Source organism: Odocoileus virginianus, chromosome 18 (assembly GCF_023699985.2).
Source record: "Odocoileus virginianus isolate 20LAN1187 ecotype Illinois chromosome 18, Ovbor_1.2, whole genome shotgun sequence".
Taxonomy (NCBI): Eukaryota; Metazoa; Chordata; class Mammalia; order Artiodactyla; family Cervidae; genus Odocoileus; species Odocoileus virginianus.
In genome coordinates this window covers 11,151,906-11,165,836 of record NC_069691.1, presented here as the reverse complement: position 1 = coordinate 11,165,836, position 13,931 = coordinate 11,151,906, and the positions used below count along the sequence as shown (strand labels likewise).

The 13,931-nt window shown below is 41.4% G+C and overlaps 1 protein-coding gene and 1 pseudogene across 3 annotated transcripts in view; one reads left to right on the top strand and one right to left on the bottom strand.

Moving 5' to 3' along the window:
- OSTF1 (osteoclast stimulating factor 1) overlaps positions 1-13,931 on the top strand; it is a 58,446-nt gene that overhangs the window by 20,120 nt on the left and 24,395 nt on the right. For 2 of the 3 annotated variants that reach the window (XM_070480336.1, XM_070480337.1), the window contains exon 2: positions 9,154-9,200. In XM_070480336.1, the coding sequence (XP_070336437.1) occupies positions 9,154-9,200 (47 nt within the window). Of the gene's footprint in view, positions 1-5,003; positions 5,086-9,153; positions 9,201-13,931 lie in introns of those variants that run through there. The other variant, XM_070480338.1, reaches the window with a different exon arrangement.
- Positions 4,342-5,806, bottom strand: LOC110147791 (transcriptional enhancer factor TEF-3 pseudogene; annotated as a pseudogene).

Here is a 13,931-nt window from a genome sequence, read left to right as displayed (position 1 = left end):
AAGGCATTGAAAAGTATAGGCAAAGGAAAAAATGGGTAAGAAACGCACACTGTTAATAAACAGAACCCTCTTGTCAGAAAACACACTGGCTACTGTTTTTAATGAGTCTGCCATTCCTGCAGCTGAAATCAAGACACATTTCAAATTCTTTAGGTTTTTTTTTTTTTTTTTTGGATTATGTAAGAGGGCAGCAGGAAAGAGATGGTGCTGGAGTAAGGAGAGATGAAAGCATTACATTAATAGTCTTTTCTGCTAGTTATAACCTTTAAAGGTGCATGTAAATAGAGTTCGTTGGATTTGATTTAACTCATCCAAGAATGTAACTATGAAGGGAGCAGCTTATTGCTGTGCTCACATAGTGATTTTCTTTGCAAGAAAAGCATTTTATTTTCAAGAGCAGTGGACTTTTGTGGACGGACAAAGATAGAGATCTTCACCCAGAAGCCTGTTCTGAGCTGACCATCCTATTTGTGGGCGTTGGAGCCGACAAAGCCCATGGGAGCTCCGTGTTGACCTAGCAGAACACAGCTGTTTCCTTTCACCCCAGCAATGGAAGTGATGGCCTTGACTCTTGGATACTATCACATCGGCTCCTTCTGTTTTGTTTTCGAACAGAAAACATCCTGTTTCATCATGCTTGTTGAATAGAATAATTTAAACATGCCTCATGGAAATAGTAGTAATATTTTTACTTACCGGGAGACATATTTTTTTTTCATACCCACATGAGATAAAGTAAGAAGAGTAATACAAGAAGCTGCTTGTGCTTAGCTACTTGGCTGTGCCGACTCTTTGCGGTCCTTTGGACTATAGCCCGCCAGGCTCCCCAGTCCATGGGATTTTTCAGGGAAGAATACTTGAGTCGGTTGCCATTTCCTTCTCCAGGAGATCTTCCCAATCTAGGGACAAACCCAGACCTCCTGTGTCTCCTCCATTGCAAGCAGATTCTTTACCTGCCAAGCCATGGGGGAAGCCCAGTACTCCCTGTATTCACTTAAATAAATGTGAGGAATATATGTGTAAAATCAGTTCTTTTTTTCTGTAATTTTTACTTTTTAAAGTAATTTTCTTTCTATTTCTTTTCAATTGGTTATAATTATTTAAAATGGTTAGAATATCTGGTTTGGGGGTGATGAGAGAATATTATATTTTATATGTTAGCTGAATTTTGAGATTCATAAAATAAAAGAATATTACCCATTCCTTAGAGTCCTGTAGCAAATCTTTAACTTGATCAGATAGTCTGGAGTAGTGGCTCTCATACTTTTTTTTTGACCTTGACCTCCAGTAAAAGATAATATCTTTTACTTAGTGACCTAGTACATTAAAAAATGCACATACTATATTATCTAGGGTGAAACAGATTACCAGCCCAGGTTGGATGCATGAGACAAGTGCTCGGGCCTGGTGCACTGGGAAGACCCAGAGGGATCGGGTGGAGAGGGAGGTGGTGGGGGGGAGGGACCAGGATGGGGAATACATGTAAATCCATGGCTAATTCATTTCAATGTATGACAAAAACCACTGCAATGTTGTAAAGTAATTAGCCTCCAACTAATAAAAATAAATGGGAAAAAAAAAAACAAAAATGCACATGCATAGACACACACAGATACACATGAGCAAGGGGTACATAGAAATTTACCTTCGCCTCACATTTCTTCCAAAACCTGCCATTCAGCTTTGGGTGACTGACCAAATGGTGAAATGCATACTTCAGTGTCATTTTTGGCACACCTTGTATTTTATCAAGGATTGTAGATTGCTTAGGTATTCCTCATGCCATGCTAGTGATGCAAATAAGGCATGTCATTTGGATTTATTGTTTTCTTAATGTTTACTTTGAAAGACAAGTATATACTCTAACTTTAATTTAGTTCTGATATCCTCTTTGTACTTAATATTTGAAAATTCTCTCAGTCAATTGAAAGTATACATGTACATTTTTATTGGAGAATAAAATATTGTGGTAATTAATGATGATTGTGAGGCTGTGGATTTTAAGTGTCCAAATGTTATTATATAAATAGTTAAGATCATAGATGTGAATTGACATTGTTGAGAGACTATGATCCCTAATAATTTGGGGGAAACCATTGTCTCTTTATGGAATTTTCAGTGAAATTGCATCACCAGCATTAAGCAAATCTTTAAGCCCAGGAGATGCAGAGGAGGTTAAGTCTTGACCCCAGTAAGTTTCTGTTAGGGAGGAAGGACCTTACAAACTTTGTGGCCGAATCATCACAGACAAAAACTATGCTAGCAGAACTAGCACCGTAATATCTTGATTGTACACAGACCTCATTTTATAGAGAATGTTTATTTAGTTTAGCAGAAGCTTCATTCAGGCTACAGTTAGCAATGCTGAGGAATTATAGTTCCTGCCCTTTTATATCAAGCTTTAAAAATGGGTCTACTAGAATTTTTAATAATAAAACTGTAATCATAATTAATTTTTCAATAAAATTTCAGATTTATCTTTGTTTCCCAGCAGGTCATTCTGTAAAGTCAAGGTTTACCTTTGGTAAATGTTGATTTTAATACTTGACCATTTGGCATTATGTAAAAATATGTATTTGGTAAATTTGTAAAATAAACACTCGTGTCTCTACTCATTTGTCCTGTCCCAGTGAAACAGAAGTTTCACAAAATCATAATTGGTTCCATTATGTGCAGTGTTCTCTGGTCTTTTCTGTTTTATTTAGTATTTTTAAAAACTAGTAAGTTAGTTTTGCCATCTACTAATATGTCATGATCTACAGTTTAAAAATGTTGAGACTCAGTGTACCCTGGGGGTAATACCATCTGGGAGGGGTCATTTTTGTTTGCAATATTAGGATGGTTTTCTTCCTCAGAATGCTTTTAGGATCTCAAAGACATGTTAAGACTTGTAAAAAATAAAAAAGAGTAATTTTCTGTAGTGGTTGTACCAGTTTACACGCCCACTAGTAGTGTCTGAGAATTCCAGTTGTCCCATATCCTTAACACTTGGCGTTGTGTTTTTAGATTTAACATCATAGTCAGTGTGTGGTAGTTATCATAGCCATTTTAAATGAAGTCCATCTAAAATGTCTCATGCCTCCCAACATTTTTCAGCTGAATATAAATGAAATAGTTGATCTGTTAGTTCTGATATTTTGAATAGTCATTCTCTTGCTGTTTATGGTATGTTTATCCATTGTAGTGAGCTGTCACCTTTTATTGCTATCATACTGGCTCAGACTACAGCTTCTCTGCTCTTTCATCAACAGAGAATAAAGTAGATTAGAAATTTTGTGTTTGGGTTTGTAAGCCCCAAGTCCTTCTAGTGCAACAATATGTATTGTTGTTGCAGACCTCAGAAACAGCGCATTCTCTTATCAGTTGCCCGTTCAGGTCCCTGCCCCAGATCCCCTTCTACACCATCAGCCTCAATTACTCTGGACAAGGATTAGTTTAGTGAAGTCGGAGAGTGTGGATGAGGGGAGCAGGGACAGTCAGCCTAACTCTAGAGGAAAGCAGTGTTTGGCTTATGACTAGTAGACTCAGCTCTTCACTACGGGTCTGGGTGGGGTTTCAGAGAAAAGAGAAGGGAGTGCCTGGCAAGGTAAGGAGCCAGCCACTGTTAGTGTCATGGGAATTTGCTTATCTTGCTTATGTTACTACTGAAATCCTTAGTACCATTCACACGCTAGTTCATGTTTATGAGAGTCACATAAAGCATCAGGCAAAAGATCGGGCCCGTTTCCAGTCTTAATTCAGGGTGAATTCAATTCATGCCATCTTCTTGGCTCCACTTTCTCCCTTGTGGCGTGTAACTAGACTAACGTGAGAAAATGATCAAGAGGGAGGGCACCTGAAGAAAGCATCTAATTTAGCCTCTCGGCAATATACAAGAACACAACTCTTTTGCATTGTGAATCCGCCTTCGTTAAATATGTTTGGAAGTGATCAGTGCTATGATTTATTAAGATTTTTTTACTTCAATGTCTGCAAAGACTATGCTGAGCTTCCCAGGTGGCACTAGTGGTAAAGAATCCACCTGCCAATCCAGGAGATGCAGGAGACGCGGTTTTGATCCCTGGGTCAGGAAGATACCATGGAGGAGGAAATGGCAACCCACTCCAATATTCTTGCCTGAAAAGTTCCATGGACAGAGGAGCCTGACAGACTACAGTCCATGGTACTGCAAAGAATCGGACGTGGCTAAGCAACTGAACACACACACACAAGGACAATACTATAGAAATACAGAGTACTGTGATTTTTTTTCCTTTCATTGCTCTGTGTAAACCTGTACACCTTTAGAACATTGCACACAGTTGAGTTAACTCATGATGTGAGAATGATCAGTGAGTTAAGTCTTATTAATTGGTATTTTCTTGAAAGGCTCTACCCATGGTTGGTAAACTGTAATCCTGAAAGTCACCTGCTCTTCCTCTTTATGGTATTCTTTCATAACCTCTGCCTGTTCTTTGTATTCTTTTGTTTCAACTTGACTCAGCTCTGAGGATGGAATAAATTAAGGTCTTGGACTTTTTTTTTTTTTTCCTGAAGACGCAAGAGCTGGGGTTTATTGGGCTTGGGCAATTGCCGGTTCAGGCAGAGTTTGCTCCTGGGCAGAAGAATCACCACCTCAACTCTCGGTGCTGCGGGGGGCTGCCCCGTGGGGCCCCTCCCCTCGTCCCTGCACACGTGATGTCACCCCCTCCCGGTCCCTGGTCTCTACTCCTTCACCAGCCGGTAGATGTGGTGCTGAGCCCCGTACTCGCTGGCCGACACCTCGAAGACGTACGCCACGCACAGCAGGGCCTCCTGGGTGTCTCTGTTGGTGACCACCTGCAGGATGGTGAAGTTCTCCAGCACACTGTTCATCATGTACTTCTCAGGCAGGTGCTTCAGCTTGTGGATGAAGTTGATCATGTACTCACAGAGCGGGGAGCGGTGGATGCGGTAGGAGTAGTGGCCGTTCTCGTAGCATGCGTACTCGGTCCAGAACTTCACGAGGAAAAAGGCGTTAGAGGGTCCGCGTTCAAAGAGCTCCTTGAGGCTGCCCTTCTTCTCGGGGAACTTGTCGTAGATCTGGTGGATGTCCACGGCTTCCAGGTAGGGGTTGCTGTAGCTGGGGCTCGACTGGCCAATGTGCACAAATAGGTGCTTGTTGTACATATCGGGGTTCTGCTGCCGCTCCAAGAAGGCAGAGAACTCCAACATCCAGAGCTTGGAGCTGGCCACCCTGCGGCCCTGCCATGGGGGCGCGGGGGGCGCAGAGGGCGATGGGGCAGGTCCTGCCGGAGATTCAAACCCTGGCAGAGGCAGTGACGGCTGGACAGTGTAGGTTTGCTGGGAGAAAGGTTTCACATCGTGGGATGTTCCGGCTTGGCCCGGCAGAGCTCCTTGCCAAAACTTTAGCTTGGCCTGGATCTCATGGGCTTTTTGCTGAGCCAGCACCTGGATATGGCTGGATACCTGCTTCCTGGTGCGGGTCTTTCCTGTCCGGAGCTTGATGTAGTGGGGCGATCAGCTTATTCCGACCGTACATCTTGCCTTGGTCCGACAGGATGATCTTGCGCCGACCACAGGGCGGGTAGATGGCCAGGGCCTCCTGGAAGCTCTGCTCAATGTCAGGGCTCCACACACCCTCCGCATCATTGTCGATGGGCTTGTCCAAGGCCTGGCTGCCCCCAGAGACGTTGCTCCCCTCGGGGGAGTTGGGAGAGCCCCACTCGTTGGAGGTAATGGTGCCGGCCTTGCCCTCCAAGGCTCCGCTTGAAGGAGCGCCCGTTGGATCTGGACAACCGGGCCGGTCCAATCTGGACTCCGTCATCTTTCCATTGCAGCTTCTACAGAACACGTCTGATCATGTGACTCCTCCACTTAAACTCTCGGTCTTGGACTTTTGATATATGGGTTCAAAGGGATCCTCACGGGGCTAATTCTCAACATTAATTGATTAAAAGATTTGTGTGTGAAAGTGTTTTCTGCAGCATTACATGAAGAGAACACTCCCTCATGTGATGGCCTGAAGAGTTGCCTGATACTCTCTGCTTAGTATAAATAGAGATGAATAAATCTCCAACTTTCTTTTTAGTTGTGTGCATTTTATAGTAAGATAGTCACAAAAGGATCCAAAGAATCAGAAGCTTAGTCACACTCCATTTTATTTTTCTCCAGGTTTTAAAATTTAAGCTCGTTAAGTTAACATTGGATATTGTTCCCAAAGTCAGCCATCACTTGTCTCATCACTGCCTTGCTCTCAAAGGAGCAAAAAAGTTCTGTCATTATTGATTTTGGTCACCAGTGTATACTTCTTTGTGAACTTCTTTTTGGAAAGTTTGATGTAATCAACATAGTTAACCTCTCCTTAGACAGTTAGGTCAGCAGAAAATATTTCTCCTTCCTTTTAATGTTTCCTTTCTTAGACCTAAGGATAGGGGGTGAAAAACAAACTCCAAATGAAAAAGAGTTTTCACTTTTGCTTCTGGAAGTGGCACTAGAATTCAGATTGCAAAAATAATGCTTTTTTGCAGCCACAGTAAGTAACGGGATTTGAGCAGCTCTTCTGTATTAGGGTGTTTAGAAGAAAGAGTGATTTCTGTACCTCTGTGCCTCCAGTGAAAGTACCTTTTTTTGTTTTTGTTGATAATAAAAGTAGTACATGCTACTTTTATTAGTAGTAATGAATTTAAACCATGTATGTAAAGTAGAATATGAAGATTCCCATAATCGGTGTTTCCAATCAAGATGTGTGTGTGTTGTCAACATAAATGGAATGTGCTTGGCATACTGTTCTATAACTTGTTTTTTCCCACTGAATATTTTACAGGCATTTTGCCACATCAGTGTCTGTGAGTCTGTCTGCAACATTCTTTTTAAATGACTCTATCATGTGGATGAATCGGAGTTGATTTATGTCATCCCCTCTTGATGGACATTACGTCACTTCTCATTTTCTCATGTTCTAAACTTGTGTTGTTCAGGATGCTAGCCACCAGCCACTTGTGGCAGTTTAACTTAATTCAAATTAAATGATGTGTAAAAATGAGTTTTGCAGTCACATTAGCCATATTTCATGTGCTCGGTGTGAGTAGCACAGATGGAGAGCTTTCCCATCATTATGTAAAGATGTATTAGACAGTGCTATTCTAATCTGCTGGTTTTCAGACTTCTTTTTGAGTGCATGTTCCTTTCTTTTATTCATCCATTCTTCATCCCTTCAATAAATAATTATTAAGTGCCTCCTATGTGCTCGGCATTGTGCTAGGTACTTCGATATATCATCCATAAAACACTTGCCCTCATAATGCTTAATATTCTATCAGTGAAAGGTTTTAACTGATTCTAATAATGTATTTTTGGTTTAGTTGCTAAGTCCTGTCCAACTCTTGCGACCCCATGGACTGTAGCCTGCCAGGTTCCTCTGCCCATGAGATTCTCCAGGCAAGAATACTGGAGTGGGTTGCCATTCCTTTCTCCAGGGGGTCTTTCTGACCCAGGGGTTGAACCGGGTCTCCTGCATTGCAGGCAGATTCTTTACTGCCTGAGCCACCAGGGAAGCCCTATATGTATTCTATATCATACTGTTACATTTTAAAACATGTTAAAATATGAATGAAAACAAATAAGATAAAAATGTGCAAAATTCCATTGTAAAAATTTTTTTATTAGGATATAGTTGATTTATGGGCTTCCCAGGTGGCTTAGTAGTAAAGAATCTGCCTATCAAATAGCAGGAGGCAAAGGTTTGATCCCTGGGTGGAGAATATCCCCTGGAGAAGGAAACAGAAACCCACGCCAGTGTTCTTGCCGGGGAAATCCCATGGACAGAGGAGCCTGGCAGGTTACAGTCCATGAGGTCGCAAAGAATTGGATGTGACTGAATGACTAAACAGCAGCGGCGGTTGATTTAAATGTTGTGTTGCTTTGAACTGTACAGAAAGTGAATCTGTTGTAAATACACGTATATCCACTTGTTTTTAGATTCTTTTCCCACATAGGCCTATGCAGAGTACTGAGCAGAGTCCCCTTTGCCACGCCGTGGTCCTTACCAGTTATCTCTTTTAAAAATGTACATAATTTCTGAAGTAGTGTTTCTGTGTCCCACCATGGGAGCCACTGTCTCTAATGGTGCTCTTGGGCCAGGCAGTTATCTCTAAAGCTTCTTCCAGTACTGAAACTGAACTGTTGTCACATTTTAAGTAGGTCTTTGATTTTGATATTTGTAGGCTTTTTCCTATACTATTTGCATTTGTCCTTATATATTTATTTAGCAAGAATTTATTAAGTTCATACTGTATGCCAGGTAGGTGCCAGGAGATTGAACAGGTCAGGGTTCCTGCCCTCACATGAGACAGGCTTGCACATCAGTTATTTCTGATACCAGGTATTATGGAAATGCAGCGAAGGGACATATAAAAAGGGAGATGGCTTGGCAGAACAGAGGATGTGTGCTGTTTTCTCACGTACTCAGTTGCTCAGTTGTGTCCAGCTCTTTGCGGCCCCTGGACTGTGGCCCGCCAGGCTCCTCTGCCCGTGGAATACCGGCGTGGGTTGCCATGCCCTCCTCCAGGGGATCTTTCCCATCCAGGGACCAAACACGTGTCTCTTGCATCTCCTGCATTGGCAGGTGGGTTCATGGTTTGGCAGAACAGAGGATCATTCTCATGAACATGACTCATTTGTGGATTGCACTCTGTTGTGGGACTTAATGGAATCATAGATTTGTCCAACAGGTAGTTTTTTTTTTTCCTGGTATTTTCCTTTCTCTTGGAAAATATAAAATCATAAGCCATTGATTTAAGAATATGTAATTACTGTTAATTTTCCCATTAAGCATCTTTAAGTTTAACTGTTACCTTTCAGTTTTTAAAATTAGATCTTCGGGTTGGAGAGGCTTTACATAGGACAGAAGCTAAGTAGAAATAATTAGGTAGCTCCTGTTGTTTGAGAGAGGGAAGCAAAATCACCCCCCAGAGGTGTGTGTTTATTCATACTTTCATTTAACAAATATTTAAGAAAATACCTTCTATGTAGAAAAAACATTTAATTCCAAAATAATTTCTCAAGAGGCTTTTAGTTAGGGAATTCTGAAGAATATAAAGGATAATAAATACTATTCACCGAAAATTTACAAATGAAAAACTGATCATGTGTTTTTTGTTTCCTTTCTTTCAGGGCAAGTTAAAGTGTTTAGAGCTCTTTATACGTTTGAACCCAGAACTGTAAGTATATTGGTCCCAATACTGACATAAAGGGATTTTCCCTGGCGGTTCAGTGGTTAAGACTCTGTACTTTTCACTGCAGGGGACACAAGTTTGATCCCTAGTCAGGGAATCCTGCATGCCACAGGGTGTGACCCTGAAGGTGATTTCATTTAGATACTTCCTTTTGTCTTAAATGGCCATGACCTGCTTCAATCCTTCAGTTGACTATGGACAGAGTCTCATGTGGTTCAGCCCCCTTCCCAGCCCTCCTGTCCTCTGCTCCTTCCTCTTGGTGGATTATTCCAGTCGAAATATGGTGCACAGTAGAACTCACCTCTGACCTCTTTATAGACCTATGGTTCTGCATCCCTATAAACTCTGATTACACCCTTCCTCTTCCATAAAGACTTTCTGATCATCCCCCAGTGGAGTGGGATGTCTCTCGCTGCTCTGAATTCTACGCTTGGCTTGAAATCCTGCTCACCAGGACAGTGTCTAGGGTGGAGAACACAGGGGTTTCAAGCTGCCAGTAGCTTTAGGACCCAGTCTGCCTCTTTTAACAGCTGTGTGACTTGTTAAATTCAGAAATTACCTAACTCCTGTGCCTCTGTGTACTCTTCTGTAAAGTGAAAGTAATAATAATAATTTCATAAGATTTTAGTGAGAATTAAGTGAGATTATTGTGTAAAGCTGCTATTACTATTAAGCAGTCATTGTTACTATTAGAAGAAGTAGTGATTTCTATATTCACAGACTCTGGTTGTTTAGTCACTAAGTCGTGTCCAACTCTTTGTGACCCCATAGACTGCAGCACGCCAGGCTTCTCTGTCCTTCAGTATTCCTCGAGTTTGCTCAACCTCATATCCATTGAATTGGTGATGCCATCCAACCATCTCATTCTCTGTCTCCCCCTTCTTCTCTTGCCCTCAATCTTTCCCAGCATCAGGGCCTTTTCCAATGAGTCAGCTCTTCACATCAGGTAGCCAAAGTATTGGAGCTTCAGCTTCAGCATCAGTCCTTCTAATGAATATTCAGGGTTGATTTTCTTTAGGATAGACTGGTTTGATTTCCTCTCAAGAGTCTTCTTCAGCACCACAGTTTGAAAAAAGCATCAATTCTTTGGCACTCAGCCTTCTTTATGGTCCAACTCTCCAACTCTCTTAACACATATTTTTGATTGGTTGAACATTGATTACTTTAATTCAACTCCAGTTCTACTCCAAGATGGAACCTCTGCAGCTTTTTAAAAACCTTAGTTATTATCAAATGCACAGGAGAAAATCGACATTTAATTCATTGCATGCTAAGTCATGTCCAATTCTATGCGACCTTATGGACATAACCTGCCAGGTTCCTCTGTCCATGGGGATTCTCCAGGCAAGAATACTAGAATGGGTTGCCGTGCCCTCCTTCAGGGAATCCTCCCAACCCAGGGTTCGAACTTGCATCACTTTCATCTTTTGCATTGGCAAGTGGGTTCTTTACCACTAGTGCCACATGGGAAGCCCATTTTAATTCATTAGGGTCTTTGTTTTTGGCCACACCACACACCTTACTGAACTTCCCCAACCAGGGATTGAACATGTGCCCCCTACGTTGAAAGTGTGGAGTCTTAGCCACTGGACCACCAAGAAAGTCCCTAACTCATTAGGTTCTTTACATATTCCCTATTTAACATGCTATTTTTAATATCCATGGTCCCAAGGATCCTGGGCTATAGAGCAGTGCTGCTAATTCATTCTGTATGCACTAGATGGTCATTAATGACTACCCCATGCCCTGCTGGCCCCACACTCTGCTCCTCTCCATCTCCCCTCAATCCAGATGTTAGTGGGGAGGCATCTGGCTGAGCAGGTAGCCCCTAGGTCTTAGGGGGTCTTCCTGACTGGTTAAGTGCCCATGCTTTACCTGTTGTTCAGTGTTTTGAACATCATCCCAGAACTAGGTTAGTCTTATATTCGTTTTCTGAATGAGAATTTCTGTTGGACAAACTCAGTTTGGTCTCTCTCCCCTGAGACCAAGTAGCCGTCTTCTCTAGTGGGATCAGTATACCCCCAGTACATCCTAAACTCACCAAGCAAGTTGGAAGGGCTGAGCTGTGAGACCATTGCTCACATGTGCAGCACCCCAGGAAGACCTGGGTCCAGTTTTTTGCTATTGTACTACTCTCAGGAGTAGGCACAGAAATGCCCAACTTTCTTGATGAGCCACTGAACAAGAAGGACACTGGAAGCTTGTCGCTCCTGGTTCTTCTGGCCAATCTATTTCTTCTCTGTCTTGCTCGAAGGTAAGGTAGTCCTGGCACTACCAGCCTTGTTTGGCTCTCATTTCTTGCCCAACCCTCAGTCTAATAAACCGCCATTTAGAGGTCCTGCAAGACTGGATAGACCAGTGTAAAGTTGCACTGATGCAGAGAGAGCAGAGTTTCCTGTGTGCTGGATTTGTGTTGGTTTCTGCAAGGAAACCAGTAGGACCCACCTCTATCATATAGTGCTTGCTGGGCTTCTCTAGGTTTACAGCACTGTCTGTAGTGGAAGGAGCCCTAGAATGGGATTCCAAAAGCTAAAGTAGGAGTCCAGTCCTACCGCTCACACACTGTGTGATTTGTGGCAAGTTCTTGAACCTTTCGGAGCCTGGTTATGAGATGGAGATTATACCCATGACCCAGCCCTGCCTTAATGGATTGTTGTAAGGATCAGATGAGATTAAGTATGCTTTGCAAGTATATGGTACTGCTGTTGGCTTTGCTGTATTGCATTATGTTGGGGTAGGGTAGGGAGAAACAAGAGATAATTTCCACAGCCATTGCCTTTTATCCTGGTCATGACACCATGGCAACCAGTAATGGCTATGCAAGATGCTCCGATATGACGGAAAGCAGAGGTGGCAATGAAGGACAGGGACTCCAGGATCTGCCTGTCATGGTTCAAGTTCAGTGTCTGCTATGTGTCTGATGTATGGTCTTGGACAAGCTTCTTAGTTCTGATGTGATGATAAGAATAGCACCCACTTCACAGTGTTACTGGTGAGATTATAAGAGTCCATATCTGTGCCTGGCACATGGTAGTACTATAAAGTGCTAAATGAAAGCATCTGTAGTGAATTTGATTTTTTTTTTCTTTTATTAATTCCCTTGGCTCCAGATTGACAAAAGTGAAAAATTTCAAGAGGATGTCATAGTCTTTCCAAAAATTTTCATAAAATATATATTTGCATAAACCAAGAAAATTAATGCCCTGAGAATTATATGTTACCAAGAATATATGGAAGAGGAACAAGGATATACATTACCTAGTTTGTACTCATCCCCATAACATCCCAGTGGCCAACGAGTAACTTGTTCTAATACCTTGTGGTTTTTCAAGGAGAGAGGAAAAAAAGAATATGGTTAAAAAGCAAAGAACAAACTAGAAATAGAGAAGTGCTTACTTGGTTATGTCACTCTTTTCCCATCATGTTCCGTGAATATGATGCCAGGAATTTAAAAGTAGATCTTCATTGAACAGTTTACATTAAGTGTCCCACAAGTGGTTTCTTAATGGAAAATATGAATATTGGAGATAAAAATCTAACTTTTAAAACCATGAAATTGCCTTGTTGTCTATACTGCCAGCAGTCTGAAGAATTTGATGGAGCACCTCCTCAGCTCAGTTAGGAGAAACTGCTCCTAGTTTCTATGCAAGAAGATATTTTACTCTTACTAAAGAGTAGCATTTGTGTGTCTGGGAGCTATTGATTAAAAAGAAAATAAACCATCCATTCTCTTTTATCTGGATGAAAAATAGCAAGACTTTTTTTACCTGACTGAAATCAACTGCCTGTTGTTGCTGCCTTAGTTGGAAAACAAGTCTGATCTAATACATGGCTGAGGCAGACACTGCTACTGAACGGCATTCACTAATTTACAATCTGAAATAGTGCTGAGAAGTTTTGAAATGACTGTACTTGGTGACATTTTTCAAATCATGCATTTTACCAAACCATGAATGACAATAATTATTTGAGACCATATAATTTAAAATATTGAGGTAAAATTCACATACAATTAACCACTAAAATAAACAATTCAGTGACCTATAGGCGCAATGTTGGGGAGCTGTCACCTCTGTCTAGTTCCAAAATATTTTCGTTACCCCCAAGGAAAACCCTGTACCCATTAAATGCTTACCTCCCACTCTTCCAGGCTTTATTCCTTTTTATGATGAAGACTAATTACAGGGACGTGTGTGTGTGTGTGTGTGTGTGTGTGTGTGTGTCTGTATGTCTGTGTGACTGTGTATTCTTTGTTTCTTTTTAAGTCATTTGGTTCTTTCTTAAAATGTGTCTTTTGTTTCAAGGGTAAATGATCTTATTAAGTGTGGAAATTTAGGCAAACTTGACCTTTGTAATTTTAGAAGGTCAGAACTGTCAGTAGAGATGACTCTGTCACTTAAACATAAGCACTGATTGAGGAGGATTCATTATTAGACATAAGTGGGCAAGGTTAACTTCTATTCAAGACATTGAAGTCTTTCAAAACTTGTAGAAACTCAGAGTTACTCCAAAAAAAATGCAGTTTTCACATATACCCTGTTTTCTTTACTTCCTTATATTCTGCTTTTTTCTCTCCTCCCAGAAAGATAAAGACCATTATAGTATACTAACAAATATACTTGGAATTTAGAAAGATGGTAATGATAACTCTATATGCAAAACAGAAAAAGAGACACAGATGTACAGAACAGACTTTTGGACTCTGTGGGAGAAGGC